Here is a 13971-nt window from a genome sequence, read left to right as displayed (position 1 = left end):
TTTATCTTCCTGTTACTTTCTACCATTTAACACCAATTATGGTTCCTCCATAGGATTTATCATACCCAGATGTTACCTTGTTTATTTTTTATTTATTACCTTGTTGTCGGTCTTCTCCCCCAAGAATGGAGGTTCCCTGGGGCCACAGGTATTTGTTCACCACTGTACTTGGATTGCTAGATGCTCAATAAAAATTGAATGAATGAATGAATGAATGAATGAGGGGAGGAGAAAAGGAATGCAGAGGGGAGAAAGAAGTAGCGGACCATGGGTTTAGATTAGCTGAACTGTCACATAAAGAAAGTGGACGACTAATGAAGTAGGGATATGGAGGTCTTGGTGAGGTTGAAAAATGCTTGTAGTGGTAGTTAAACACGAAAGGAGGGTTGTAGTCCAGGTGTATAAACCTTAAAGAAATTATTTTGAAAAAAGCAGATATGGGTAATATCAAAATTAGAAATATGATTTTAGGAGTGATATTGCAGGTCAAGGGAAAGAGGTCAAGAAACTGAGAGGTGAGGGTGATGGATGATTTGTCCATGGGGATGTTGAAGTTATAGAATGTTGGCAGGGCTTAGGGTAGACTGAATGTCAAAACTATGAGTGAATGAGGACGAGCAAATAAGAGTTCATTAAATGAGAGGAATGAATGTGGCCTCCCAAATAGAATGAGTATCCAAAGAGCTGGCTTTTTAAAAAAGAGTATGAAGGAATAATAAGAGGTAGAATCCCACCTTTAGCCCAGTTTATTTTTTTTAATTAATTAATTAATTAATTAATTATTTTGGAAAGGGAGAGAGAGGGGAAGGTGGGAGGGGCAGATGGGGAGAGAGAGAATTTCAAGCAGGCTTTGTGCCGGGCACAGAGCCCAATATGGGGCTCGATCTCACAACCCTGAGATCATGACCTAAGCTGAAATCACAGTCGGATGCTTAACCGACTGAGCCACCCAGGGGCCCCTAGCCCAGTTTATTTTTAAAGAAAACCTTAATTGCAAAGGGCTGAAAAGAAAGTAATGTCAGCAGGAGATAACCAGCTTTAAGGAGTTGGTGGGAAAGCCTGGAGCAGACGTTGGTGATATAGGAGCATTTGTTGGTTATAGAACGGAGCATGTCTGAGGGGGCAATAGTGGGAGGGTTTGGGAAGTGGGAGAACATGGAGAGGTTTATGAGAGGTGCAGAACAGAGATGGCAGTATACTCTAGGCTGGCGGAGACTTAAAATTTAACTGGTAAGAAGCTGGGTGAGTGAATACTTGTTGTATTTAGCCCTAGCTGACTATCTGAGGAAGGTGAAACAGCTTGGTGGCCAGAGGACTTGCCTAGGTTGCCTGGAGTGATGACTTTTCTTGAAGTCATAGGCCCAGCATGCTGCCCAGCCTCGATGAAACAGTGTTAAACTGTACATTCTGAACATTTAACTATGTTTCCTCATATGTGTTTTGTTTTGAATGTTGGTAAGTGTTTTATGTTTTATGTATTTACATCTGTAAATCTTTACTGTATATTCTCTCTCTGGAGTATATTATTTATATGTATTGCATTTCATACAAACTTGTTTTATGTATTTTTTTTAAAGATTTTATTTATTTATTTGAGGGAGAGGGAGAGCACACACAAATCATGGGGAGAGGCAGAGGGAGAGGGAGAAGCAGACTCAACACTGAGTAGAAAGCCCAACGTGAGGCTCAATCCCAGGACCCTGGGATCATGACTCAAGCCAAAGGCAGACACTTAACCAACTGAGCCACCTAGGTGCCCCTCTTTTATGTATTTTTAAATGTGTTAAAGATCTTTTTTCAAGTGGTCAGACTATTTTAAATACTTTGATTTTGGGGGGCTATCATTTATTTTCTTTCCTATTTCATTTATTCGGAAATTCCAGTAAAGAGAAACTGTAAAATCTATACGTTATTTAGTGTCCAGCTAATTATCTCCTGGTGTCTTTGAAATATATTTAAAAGTAGTAGTTGTATCAAAATTACAAATGGACACATCCTTTGGCTCAATAATGCCACATCTGATAATTTATCTACTTAACTTTTATATATGAAATGATATCTGGGAGTGCCTGGATGGCTCAGTCGGTTAAGTGTCTGCCTTCGGCTCAGGTCATGATCTCAGGGTCCTGGGATTGAGCCCCACATTGGGCTCCCTCCTCAGTGGGGAGTCTGCTTCTCCCTCTGCCTCTGTCCCTTCTCCCTACTCATGTTCTCTCTCTGCCAAATAAATAAAATCTTTATTTAAGAAAAATGGTATCTATACAAAATTTTTCATTGCTTTTTTTTTCTATAGCAAAAAATTAGAAACAACCTTAATATTCTTCAGTAGGGAAACTGATTAAATTTGGGTATATTTAGGCGCCTTAGTGGCTCAGTCGGTTAAGTGGCTGACTTTTGATCTCAACTCAGGTCTTGATCTCAGGGTCATGAGTTCAGGCCCCACATGGGGCTCCATGCTGGGTGTGAAGCCTGCTTTAAAAAAAATTAAATTTGGGTACATCCATACAGTGGAAAACTGTGGTAACACTTTTTAAAAGTAAGCAAACACTTTATATACTGATACAGAACCCTCAGTATTTTAATGAGAAGAGACAGTAGTCTACGTAGGAGGTATACTATTGACTTGCATATCCCTAAAATATCTTACTGATGACATTGGTTACCTTCAAGAAAGGAAGTTGGTTGGCTAAGGGTCAGAGGTGGGTATATCTTTGTACTATCAAATTCTGAGTTATGAGAATGTATTACCTAGTCAAGTAAAAATTTGAAAGATAACATAAAACCACTTAACTGAAATTTGATTTTTATAATTCTCCAAAAGAGAATTACCATTTTAGCTATGTCAGAATTCCAAGGTAATTTTTTCAAAAGTAAGAGGTTAAAAACATGTGTTTTTTTTTTCTCTGTTTTATGACCATAGGGAGTGTGCAACAATCAGTTAACCGCAAACAAAGCTGGAAAGGTTCCAAAGAATCCTTAGTTCCTCAGAGACATGGCCCACCACTAGGAGAAAGTGTGGCCTATCGTTCTGAAAGTCCCAACTCGCAGACAGATGTAGGAAGACCTTTGTCAGGCTCTGGTATAACAGCTTTTGCTCAAGCTCACCCTAGCAATGGACAAAGAGTGAACCCCCCACCACCTCCTCAAGTACGGAGTGTCACTCCTCCACCACCTCCCAGAGGCCAGACTCCTCCTCCAAGAGGTACAACTCCACCTCCCCCCTCATGGGAACCAAACTCTCAAACAAAACGCTATTCCGGGAACATGGAATATGTAATCTCTAGAATCTCTCCTGTTCCACCTGGAGCCTGGCAGGAGGGCTATCCTCCACCACCTCTGAACACGTCCCCAATGAATCCTCCTAATCAGGGACAGAGAGGCATTAGTTCTGTTCCTGTTGGCAGACAACCAATCATCATGCAGAGTTCCAACAAATTTAACTTTCCACCAGGAAGACCTGGAATTCAGAATGGTAGTGGTCAAACTGATTTTATGATACACCAAAATGTTCCTGCTGGCACTGTGAATCGGCAGCCACCCCCTCCATATCCTCTGACCCCAACTAATGGACAAAGCTCTTCTGCTTTACAAACAGGGGGATCTGCTGCTCCTTCATCATATACAAATGGAAATATTCCCCAATCTATGATGGTGCCAAATAGAAACAGTCATAACATGGAACTTTATAACATGAATGCACCTGGACTGCAAACAACTTGGCCTCAGTCATCTTCTGCTCCAGCCCAGTCATCCCCAAGCAGTGGGCATGAAATCCCTACATGGCAACCTAACATACCAGTGAGGTCAAATTCCTTTAATAATCCATTAGGAAATAGAACAAGTCATTCTGCTAATTCTCAGCCTTCAGCTACAACAGTCACTGCTATTACACCAGCTCCTATTCAACAGCCTGTGAAAAGTATACGCGTGTTAAAACCAGAGCTACAGACTGCGTTAGCACCTACACACCCTTCTTGGATACCGCAGCCAATTCAAACGGTTCAGGCTAGTCCTTTTTCTGAGGGTACCACTTCAAATATGACCGTTATGCCTCCTGTTGCTGAAGCTCCAAACTATCAAGGTCCACCTCCACCTTATCCAAAACACCTGCTACACCAAAACCCGTCTGTTCCTCCGTACGAGTCAATCAGCAAATCTAGCAAAGAGGATCAGGCGAGCATGCCCAAGGAAGATGAGAGTGAAAAAAGTTATGAAAATGTTGATAGTGGGGATAAAGAAAAGAAACAGATTACCACCTCACCTATCACTGTTAGGAAAAACAAGAAAGATGAAGAACGAAGGGAATCTCGTATTCAAAGTTACTCTCCTCAGGCATTTAAATTCTTTATGGAGCAACATGTAGAAAATGTACTCAAATCTCATCAGCAACGTCTACATCGTAAAAAACAATTAGAGAATGAAATGATGCGGGTAAAACCTTTTAAAATGCCCATTTTTATGCTTGATCATCTATTTGCTTATTCTTTATTTTAAAATATGGGTTCAGTATTTTTCCTTCTTTTAATAGCTAAATATATTACCAGTTTCTTAAAAGTCAGTAAATTAAAGTACTTTTGATTATACCATTTTATTTTAGTATTTCAAGATTTACTCAGAATTTTGTGGAATAAGGTTCTAATAAATTAAGAAAAATATAATTTATAGTGTGCTGTTTAGATGTACATAATCCCTTTATATGGAAATTGGAGCCAGGGTTATTTTCTAGGTTTTACACATTATCTTACAACATTTTAAAATAAGCTAGAAGTATCTGGGTCCCATCTCTTGCTACACTTAGAAACATCTGTTTTTACTTACAGTAGTTTTGGGGCTTTATTCAGCAGGTTTATTCATTTGGTTGGTCTCATTTGAAAGTGTCAAAGACCTGTCCCTTCAGTTATTTCCTCTTCTAATTTCATTTTTATAATATACTGGAAAATGTGCTGAAAATTTTAAACGACTAAAAAGGAGACCAGAATTAGTGCTAACTCATTTTAGATGAATCTGTGTTGTGATTCCATATATATATATCTTCATTAGAGATTACAGTGGTATTATCATTGTTAATATTTTTGTCACATGTTTACAGTTCAAAGGTTGACTCCCAATCTTACATCTATCACTCAGAATCCAGGAGGCTTAAATTTGTGATAAAACTTGTTCATATAACTTGAGAGCCATTCTTTTAAGATAATATTTCTAAATTTGATTTCATGGTTATGTTATTCCTGTTATAAATTGAACTTTCTTAGATGAGAAATACCATGATAATCTGTATGACTTATCCGTATTTTAGCTCTTAGGATTTCTTACTAAAGTCTGTCTGTATGTATTTTCTTAGTTTATTTTTCCTTTTTCCTCTTCACTTTCACTAATAGCTGATTTAAACTTTTATGGTGTTGGAAGCTTTGCTGACTTCTGTAGCCTCCATTACTGTGTAGGCAAGTAAGATTTTAAGAGAAACAGTTCTAAGTCTGGCATGCCACCCTTCTTAAAAGATTTTGCATGCAAATGCGCATCCTAACAGAAGCATGAGGTTGCTATATTCTAATTAGGCTTGCATTTCTAGAATTAGACTCTACTTCTTTAATTCCTTTTCTGTTTAAATCCTTAAATTAGTTCTTTATTGAACTAGCCAAAAATAAACTTCCTTCTAAATCCAGGTAGTCCAGGTCTACTCAGAAGTTGGCTTTTTTTAATCTGTTTTGCTATCTTCATAGGTCACACTGACTATTTGAAATGTTCCAAAATGTCTAAAAGATACCTTATAATCAAACAAGTTGTCCCTTTTAAGTAAGGTAGGAGAAAGCCTTTGCATTGTGCATTAGTGGTGGCTGTGAGTCCTACCCTTATTCTAATGCCTGAGAAGAATAAAAGAAAGATGAAAGATGGACTATTAATGAGTGATTAGGTTAGAGAAGATGTTCTTTTGTTCTTAATACATCAATTTTTTAGAATAAATGAATCTGGATGGGAAGAGGTTTTTTTTTTCATGAAAGGTAAAATAGGAAGAATATTTTAATCCTAGGCATTCCACAAGAGAAGCATATAATGAAGGCAATTTAATCACATAATTTGGGGTGAATATGCATGGAGAGATAGATGAGGATGCATGTTAACAGATGTTTGGTTATTGCACATTGGGAACTTTTTGGGGGGTGCATTAGAAAGCAGTTGAGGGCTGACCATTGGTATTGTCTTCTTGCTCTCCACAGCAGAATCTGCATATATACTCACCTTTGTATATCCTGTTAACTATCCCTTAAGCTGCACTTTTGATAATTAATTTTCTCTGAAGTATATTCTAGATTTCTAACATGCTTTTTTAAAAATTATTATGCATTTAACCTTATATGCCTGAATTTTTTCCAAACTATTTTTTAATATTTGGTATAGAAGATAATTCCTCATTTAACCTTTAGTTTATTTGCCTAGGTTGGATTATCTCAAGACGCGCAGGATCAAATGAGGAAGATGCTTTGCCAAAAAGAGTCTAATTACATCCGTCTTAAGAGGGCTAAAATGGACAAGTCTATGTTTGTGAAGATAAAGACACTAGGAATAGGAGCATTTGGTGAAGTCTGTCTAGCAAGAAAAGTAGATACTAAGGCTTTGTATGCAACAAAAACTCTTCGAAAGAAAGATGTTCTGCTTCGAAATCAGGTTGCTCATGTGAAAGCAGAGAGGGATATCCTGGCCGAAGCTGACAATGAATGGGTAGTTCGTCTATATTATTCATTCCAAGATAAGGACAATTTATACTTTGTAATGGACTATATTCCTGGGGGTGATATGATGAGCCTATTAATTAGAATGGGCATCTTTCCAGAAAATCTGGCACGATTCTACATAGCAGAACTTACCTGTGCAGTCGAAAGTGTTCATAAAATGGGTTTTATTCATAGAGATATTAAACCTGATAATATTTTGATTGATCGTGATGGTCATATTAAATTGACTGACTTCGGCCTCTGCACTGGCTTCAGATGGACACATGATTCTAAGTACTATCAGAGTGGTGAGTAAAATCATAAAATTTGTACATACTAATATGGTTTATTAATGCAATAAGATATAAAATGGTATTATCACTGGGTGAAAGCCAGAAGTCCTGGTTTCAAGTCTTGACTGTCAGATAAATGTGAGTGAAACCTTTAGACGCCTAGACTTATAAAATGAAAGAATGTTTTAGATTCAGTTATTTCTAAATATTATTAATATTTTTGAGTTAATCTCTTTACATTAATTTGAAATATGTTAACTTGAAATATGTCAGACAAATAACATTTTAAAAATAATTTTTTGAAATGAAGCCCCATACCTGCCATTCAGCTTAAGAACCAGATTATTAGTACTTTTGAAGCCCCTTACAATTGCTTCCCCTTTTCTCCTTCACAGAGGTAACCATTATTTCAGAACTCTGTGATCGGTTCTTTACTTTTCTCTATACTTTTTTCACATATGTCTGTAACCCTGAACCAATGGTATTTCATTTTGTCTTTTCTTGTATCTTTATTTATATGTAATCATTCTATATGTATTCTTCTATGTTCATTTTCTTTAATATGTTTGAGGTTGATCTATATTACTGCATATGACATCTATTTTCACTACTATTTAGGATTCCATTGTATCACTGTTACACAACTTATTTAAATTTAAACACTTTATATACACAATATCACTGTGAGGCAGGATAAAGAAACTGAGGCTTATTTAGATGAAGTAACTTGCCCAAGGTCAGACGGAAAAGAAGTATAAGGGCTAGGCTTTGAACCCAGGTTTGTCTGATTACAGGGCCCATGTTATTTCTACTACACCACACTGCCTCACCAAGATCCCTTCAAAGCGCTAATGGAAGTGTAAGTCGATCTAACAATTCTTGAATACTTATTATGACTAGGTTCTTTGCGTGTATTTTAACTTAAGGGTCACAGCAATCTTCTGAGGTAAGTCTTACTATAATGCCTTCTGTGCTTAAGTGAACACAGTAAATTGACATTAAATGGATAGAACTGAGGAACCTGAACCTGTCTGCCCAGATTCACCTGAATTACTTGGGGTTCTTCTTAAAAATATGAATCTTAGGCTCTATTCCAGTCTTCTGATTGAAAATATTCACTGGAGGGGACAATTGTATTTTTTTTTAAGTTTGCTTTTTATTTATTTATTTTAAGTAGGCTCTATACCCCACATGGGGCTTGAACTCACAACCTTGTTTATGAGTTGTATGCTATACCAACTGAGCCAACCAGGTGCCCCACGAAATTGTATTTTAATCAAACATCCCCGATGATTATTATGTCAGGTTAATTTCAGATGTATTTTTCTAGGTGATTTCATCCAGCCATGGCTTTAAATGCCATCTCATATCAGTGACTTCTACATTTCACTTCAGAAATGTCCTCTCCCTTTAATGTGTGTATGTGTGTAGGTTGTTTTTTTTTTTTTTTAAGATTATTTATTTTAGAGACAGAGCACACAAGTCAGGGGAGGGGCACAGGGCAGAAACTCCAGCAGACCTCGTGCTAAGCACGGAGCTCAATGCAGGGCTCGATCCCAGGACTCTGAGATCATGACCTAAGCTGAAACCAAAAGTCAGATGCTCAACTGACCAAGCCACCCAAGCGCCTCATGCGTGTTTCTAATAGGCCTTTCAAACTTAACATTACCAATAAACAACTCTTAATTTCTCCCCCTCCAGTCTTCTGCATTTCAGTATATCGCACTACCACTACCCACTTAGTTATCCTTGATTCTTTTTCTTCCACATCCTCTACATCCAATCCATCAATAAATCCTGCTTATTCCACCTCTGAAAATACCCTGGATCTGTTCACTTTTCTCTGTCTCCACTGTTACCATCATAGTCCAGGCTTAACTGCAGTAGCCTCTGGATTGATCTCTCCTCCCGCTTGTGCTCCCTGTAACCTATTCTCTACACAGCAGTTAGTGTTTTCTTTTTTAAACATAAATCAGATCTTGTCATTCTCTTCCTTCAAACTCTAATATCTTCCCACATTCTCTCCTTTGCTGATCGCACTGGTCTTCTCTCTGTTACTGTTTCTGTGTAGAATGCCTTGCCCTGGTTTTCAAATGGTTGAGTCTTTCTTGTTTTTTTTTTTTTTTTTTACAAATGTCACCTCAGTTAGTCTTCCTGAGCCACCCTGGTACATTTGTCATATCACCCCATGTTGATTCTCTGACTGGGATGTATCATTCTGTTTCTTATGTATGTATCTGTTATGTTCGTCCCATACAGAGAAGCTACCTGAGAGAATCTTGTCTTTCTTATTTATCATTATCATTTGTTGAGTGAATGAAACACTGATCTAAGTTATTTGAAACTTTGTTCAGATTAGTAATGGGGAGCAGTCAGAATAACAGATTCCTGATCCTGCCTACTCATGACTTTCATTATTATCATTTAACATTGAGTAAATTACTGAATAATTAATAGGATAAGTCCTAATTTTTCTTAGTGTAAAGCCTGTCCTATTGATATTTCAGAGCACAGGCTCTAGTCAGTAATAAACACCATCAGTGATATGGCATACATTGTGTCTTAGTTTGTCACAAGAAAAGAGTATTGATAACTCTAAACCATGATGTTAAATGATTAAACAGGCTTTAGGTACACTCTTGTTCTTGATGCTTTTACTTACGTACCTATTTACTACACAGGTGATCATCCACGGCAAGATAGTATGGATTTCAGTAATGAATGGGGTGACCCCTCTAACTGTCGATGTGGAGATAGATTGAAGCCACTAGAGCGGAGAGCTGCACGCCAGCATCAGCGATGTCTTGCACATTCATTGGTTGGGACTCCCAATTACATTGCACCTGAAGTATTGTTACGAACAGGTAAAACATTAGTTTCATAACATCTTGATAGTCTTTTAGACCAGCTGAAACTTAATTAGCATGTGGCTTATTTTTCAGGTTTATAATAAAAATATCAATTTCTACAGCATAAGTTGGTGATTTAATATTAATGTTGATTGTATTCTGAGCAGTTTTAAAGGTTTATGAATAACTGTAACTTTGGTATCTTATTTTAGGCTATACACAGTTATGTGATTGGTGGAGTGTTGGTGTAATTCTTTTTGAAATGTTGGTGGGACAGCCTCCTTTCTTGGCACAAACACCGTTAGAAACACAAATGAAGGTAAGATATAGAATCTACCAAATAATTTTCCCAAAGTCCCTATATCACAGACCTTTAGCAGTCCTTTACTTAGAGCATCTTAATCTGGAATTTAAGAATGAATTTGTGAGGGGGCTGCTGGTTGGCTCAGTTGATAGAGCATGTGACTTGATCTTGGGGTCATGAGTTCGTGAGTTTGAGCCCCCGTTGGGGATAGAGTTCATTAAAAAAAAAAAAAAGAAATGAACTTGTAAGGTTATAGGAAGCCACTAAAATGCCACAGGTGAACTCTACTCTGCATTGTCCCACTGTTGTCATACTGTTATATTCCCCCTCACTCATTCTCATGGAAGTCTTTAGTACTGTTTGCAGATTTATTCTAATTTATTTTTTGTCTCTTTCTGGCTCCTGGCTTTGTTTTCTTCCATTGCACATTCTATCCCCAAACTACAAACAAAGTATGTATCTCCACTTGTAATTACATCTGGCACTTAAATGAGAAGTTGCCCTCAATTTGGACCATAAACAGCCCCATTAAAAACCCTTTAGTGGTTGCCATGTCCACGGAGTAAAATCCAAATTTGCCCTCTTTTCCTTTGTCCATACCATTCCCTCTGTCTGGAATATCCTCCTTTCTTTCCCATCTTTCACAACCCTCCCCACTTTCTTAAACCTGGCTAATTCCTAAACTAACTCATTCTTAATCATTCTTTGAGTATCTTAAAGTTATCTCTTCTATGATGCTTCCCCCTAAGTTGTAACTACTTCTTTCATTGCATTTAATATACTGTATTTAAAACTTCTGAGGCACCTGAGTGGCTCAGTTGGTCCAACTCTTCACTCTTCAATTGTCCAACTCTTGAATCAGCTCAGGTCTTGATCTCAGGGTTGTGGGTTTGAGCCCACATGGGGCTCACGCTGGGTATGGAGCCTACTTAAAAATAAATAAAATAAAATAAGGTAAAATAAAAATAACTTTCTTTAGATTTTTTTCTTTTTCTTTTTTAAAGATTTATTTATTTATTTTTAAGATTTTATTTCAGAGAGAGCACGCGCGGGGTGGCGGGGAGGGGAAGAGGGAGAGAAAGAAGCGACTCCCTGATGAGCAGGGAAGCCCAGTGTGGGGCTCCATCCCAGAACCCCAGAGCCAAACGCAGATGCCTGACTAACTGAACCACCCAGGTGTCCCTATTTATTTATTTGAGAGAGAGAGCATGTGTGCGCGCAAGCAAGGGGAGGGGCAGAGGGAGAGAAGGAGAGGGGGCGAGAGAATCCCAAGCAGACTCCATGCTGAGCCTGGAGCCCAGCACAGGGCTCAGTTCCAGGACCTCGAGATCATGACCTGAGCCAAAATCAAGAGTTGGTCACCTAACCAGCTGAGCCACCAGGCACCCCTAGATTTTTTTTTAATATAGGTCTATTGGTAATGCATTCCCTCAGGTTTAGTTCAGATTAGTTTGTCTGAAAGTATCTTTATTTCACCTTCATTTTAATATATGTATATATGGAAGTATATGCATATATATACATATATATATATATATACACACACACACACACACACACATATATAAAAATGTGTGTCTTTGTGAAAAATTGAATGCTTTCTCCTTAAAATCAAGAACAAGGATGAGGCACCTGGGTGGCACAGTCAGTTAAGCATCTGATTCTTGGTTTCAGGTCAGGGCATGATCTGAGGGTCCTGAAAACAAGCCCTGTGTCAGGCTCCATGCTTAGCATGGAATCTGCTTGAGATTCTGTCTGTCCCTCCCTCCTCCCCTCCCACTCCTGCTCTCTCTTTCTCTCACTCTCAAATAAATAAAATCTTATCTTTAAAAAAAATAAAAGAACAAGGCAAGTATATCTGGGGTTGTTTTTTTTTTTGTTTTTTTTTTTTAAGATTTTACCCATTTATTAGAGCAAGCACAAGCTGTGGGAGCGGCAGGGAGAGGGAGAAGCAGGCCCCCTGCAGAGCAGGGAGTCTGATGTGGGGCTCAATCCCAGGACCTTGGCATCATGACCTGAACCAAAGGCAGATGCTTAACCAACTGAGCCACCCAGGCACCCCCTCCTTGGGATTTTCTATTAGAAGATTATGTCATCATCTCTGAACAGGGGAAGTTTTTCTTTCTTTATAATCTGTATGTCTTCTGTTTCTTTTGTTGCTATGTTACACTGGCTAAGACTCCCAGAACTATGCTTGATAAGACTGGTAAGAACAGATATCCTTGGGGCTTGTGCTCTCTCTGTCGAATAAATAAATAAAATCTTTTTTAAAAAAAGAAAGAAAAAGAAAATCCCAGAGACTTTATGAAAAAACCCATACAGGGGCGCCTGGGTGGCACAGCGGTTAAGCGCCTGCCTTCGGCTCAGGGCGTGATCCTGGCGTTATGGGATCGAGCCCCACATCAGGCTCTTCCGCTATGAGCCTGCTTCTTCCTCCCACTCCCCCTGCTTGTGTTCCCTCTCTCGCTGGCTGTCTCTACCTCTGTTGAATAAATAAATAAAATCTTAAAAAAAAAAAAAAAACCATACAACTACTAGTTTAGCAAGGTTGTAGGATATAAGGGTAATACATACAAATCTATTGTATTTCTATATTTCAGCAATAAACAACCAGAAACAAATTTTAAAGCAGTACCATTTATAGAAGCTTCCCCAAATTGAAATATGTAGGTATAAATTTAATAAAACATGAATGAGATATCTATATGCTGAAAGCTACAAACTCTGATGAAAGAAATCAAGAAAGATTTTCATCAATACAGACACATGCCATGTTGATAGATTGAAGGACTCAACATAGTAAAGCTATCACTTATCTCCAAAATCATCTATAGATTTAATTCTGTTGTAATTTTTGTAGATATAGATGAGCCAATTCTAAAATGTATATGGGTGGACAAAGGAATTGGAATAATGAAAACAATTTCTTGAAAGAAGAACAACGGGGGGGCACCTGGGTGTCTCAGTCATTAAGCATCTGCCTTCAGCTCAGGTCATGATCCCAGGGTCCTGGGATCGAGCCCTGCATTGGGCTCCCTGCTTGTGTTCCCTCTCTCGCTGTGTCTCTCTCTGTCAAATAAATAAAATCTTAAAAAAAAAAAGAAGAAGAAGAACAATGGGGCTGCCAGGGTGACTTGGTTAAGTGTCTGACTCTTGATCTTAGCTCAGGTCTCAATCTCAGGGTTGTGAGTTCAAGCCCCACATTGGGCTCCACACTGGGCATAAGCCTACTTAAAAATAAGTAAATATTTATTATTTAATATAACTTAATATTTATTTAATGTTGTTTATTTAATATTTATTTATTTATTTAAATATAAAATAAGAAAGAGGAATCAACTACTTGATTTTAAGACTTACTGTAAAGTTACAGTAATCCAGACAGGGTGATATTGGCAAAAGGACACAAACATAGATCAGTGGAACAGGACAGAGAATGGAGAAATAGAATCACCCAAATATGACCATTTGATCTTTGACAAAGGTGCAAATGGAGAAAGAATAGTATTTCAACAAACGATATAGGAAAACCTGGTCAGCCATATACATAAGTACTGAAACTCATTGTAAACTTCATCCTTACACAAAGATTAACTCAAAATGGATTATCGATCTAGAGATAAGACATAAGCTGTAATACTTTTAGAAGACATAGGCGAAAATCTTTATGGGCTAGGGTTAGACAGAGAATACTTAGAAATGACACCAAAATCATGATCCATACAAGAAAAGTTGAGAAATTGGAATTCATCAAAACTTAAAACTTTCAGTATACAAAAGACACAGTCAAAGGGCACCTGGGTGGCTCAGTCATT

The 13971-nt window shown here is 37.9% G+C and overlaps 1 protein-coding gene across 4 annotated transcripts in view; it reads left to right on the top strand.

The window, feature by feature from the left end:
• The window catches only part of LATS1 (large tumor suppressor kinase 1), a 51075-nt gene that overhangs the window by 31714 nt on the left and 5390 nt on the right, over positions 1-13971 (top strand). For all 4 annotated transcript variants that reach the window (XM_040627951.1, XM_040627948.1, XM_040627950.1 and 1 more), the window contains 4 exons: positions 2921-4431; positions 6436-7018; positions 9685-9867; positions 10065-10171. In XM_040627951.1, the coding sequence (XP_040483885.1) occupies positions 2921-4431; positions 6436-7018; positions 9685-9867; positions 10065-10171 (2384 nt within the window). The remainder of the gene's footprint in view (positions 1-2920; positions 4432-6435; positions 7019-9684; positions 9868-10064; positions 10172-13971) is intronic.

This window comes from Ursus maritimus, unplaced genomic scaffold (genome assembly GCF_017311325.1).
Source record: "Ursus maritimus isolate PB19 unplaced genomic scaffold, ASM1731132v1 scaffold_13, whole genome shotgun sequence".
NCBI lineage: Eukaryota > Metazoa > Chordata > Mammalia > Carnivora > Ursidae > Ursus > Ursus maritimus.
The sequence above is the reverse complement of the archived record's forward strand: the minus strand, read 5'-3'. Positions and strand labels throughout refer to the sequence as shown.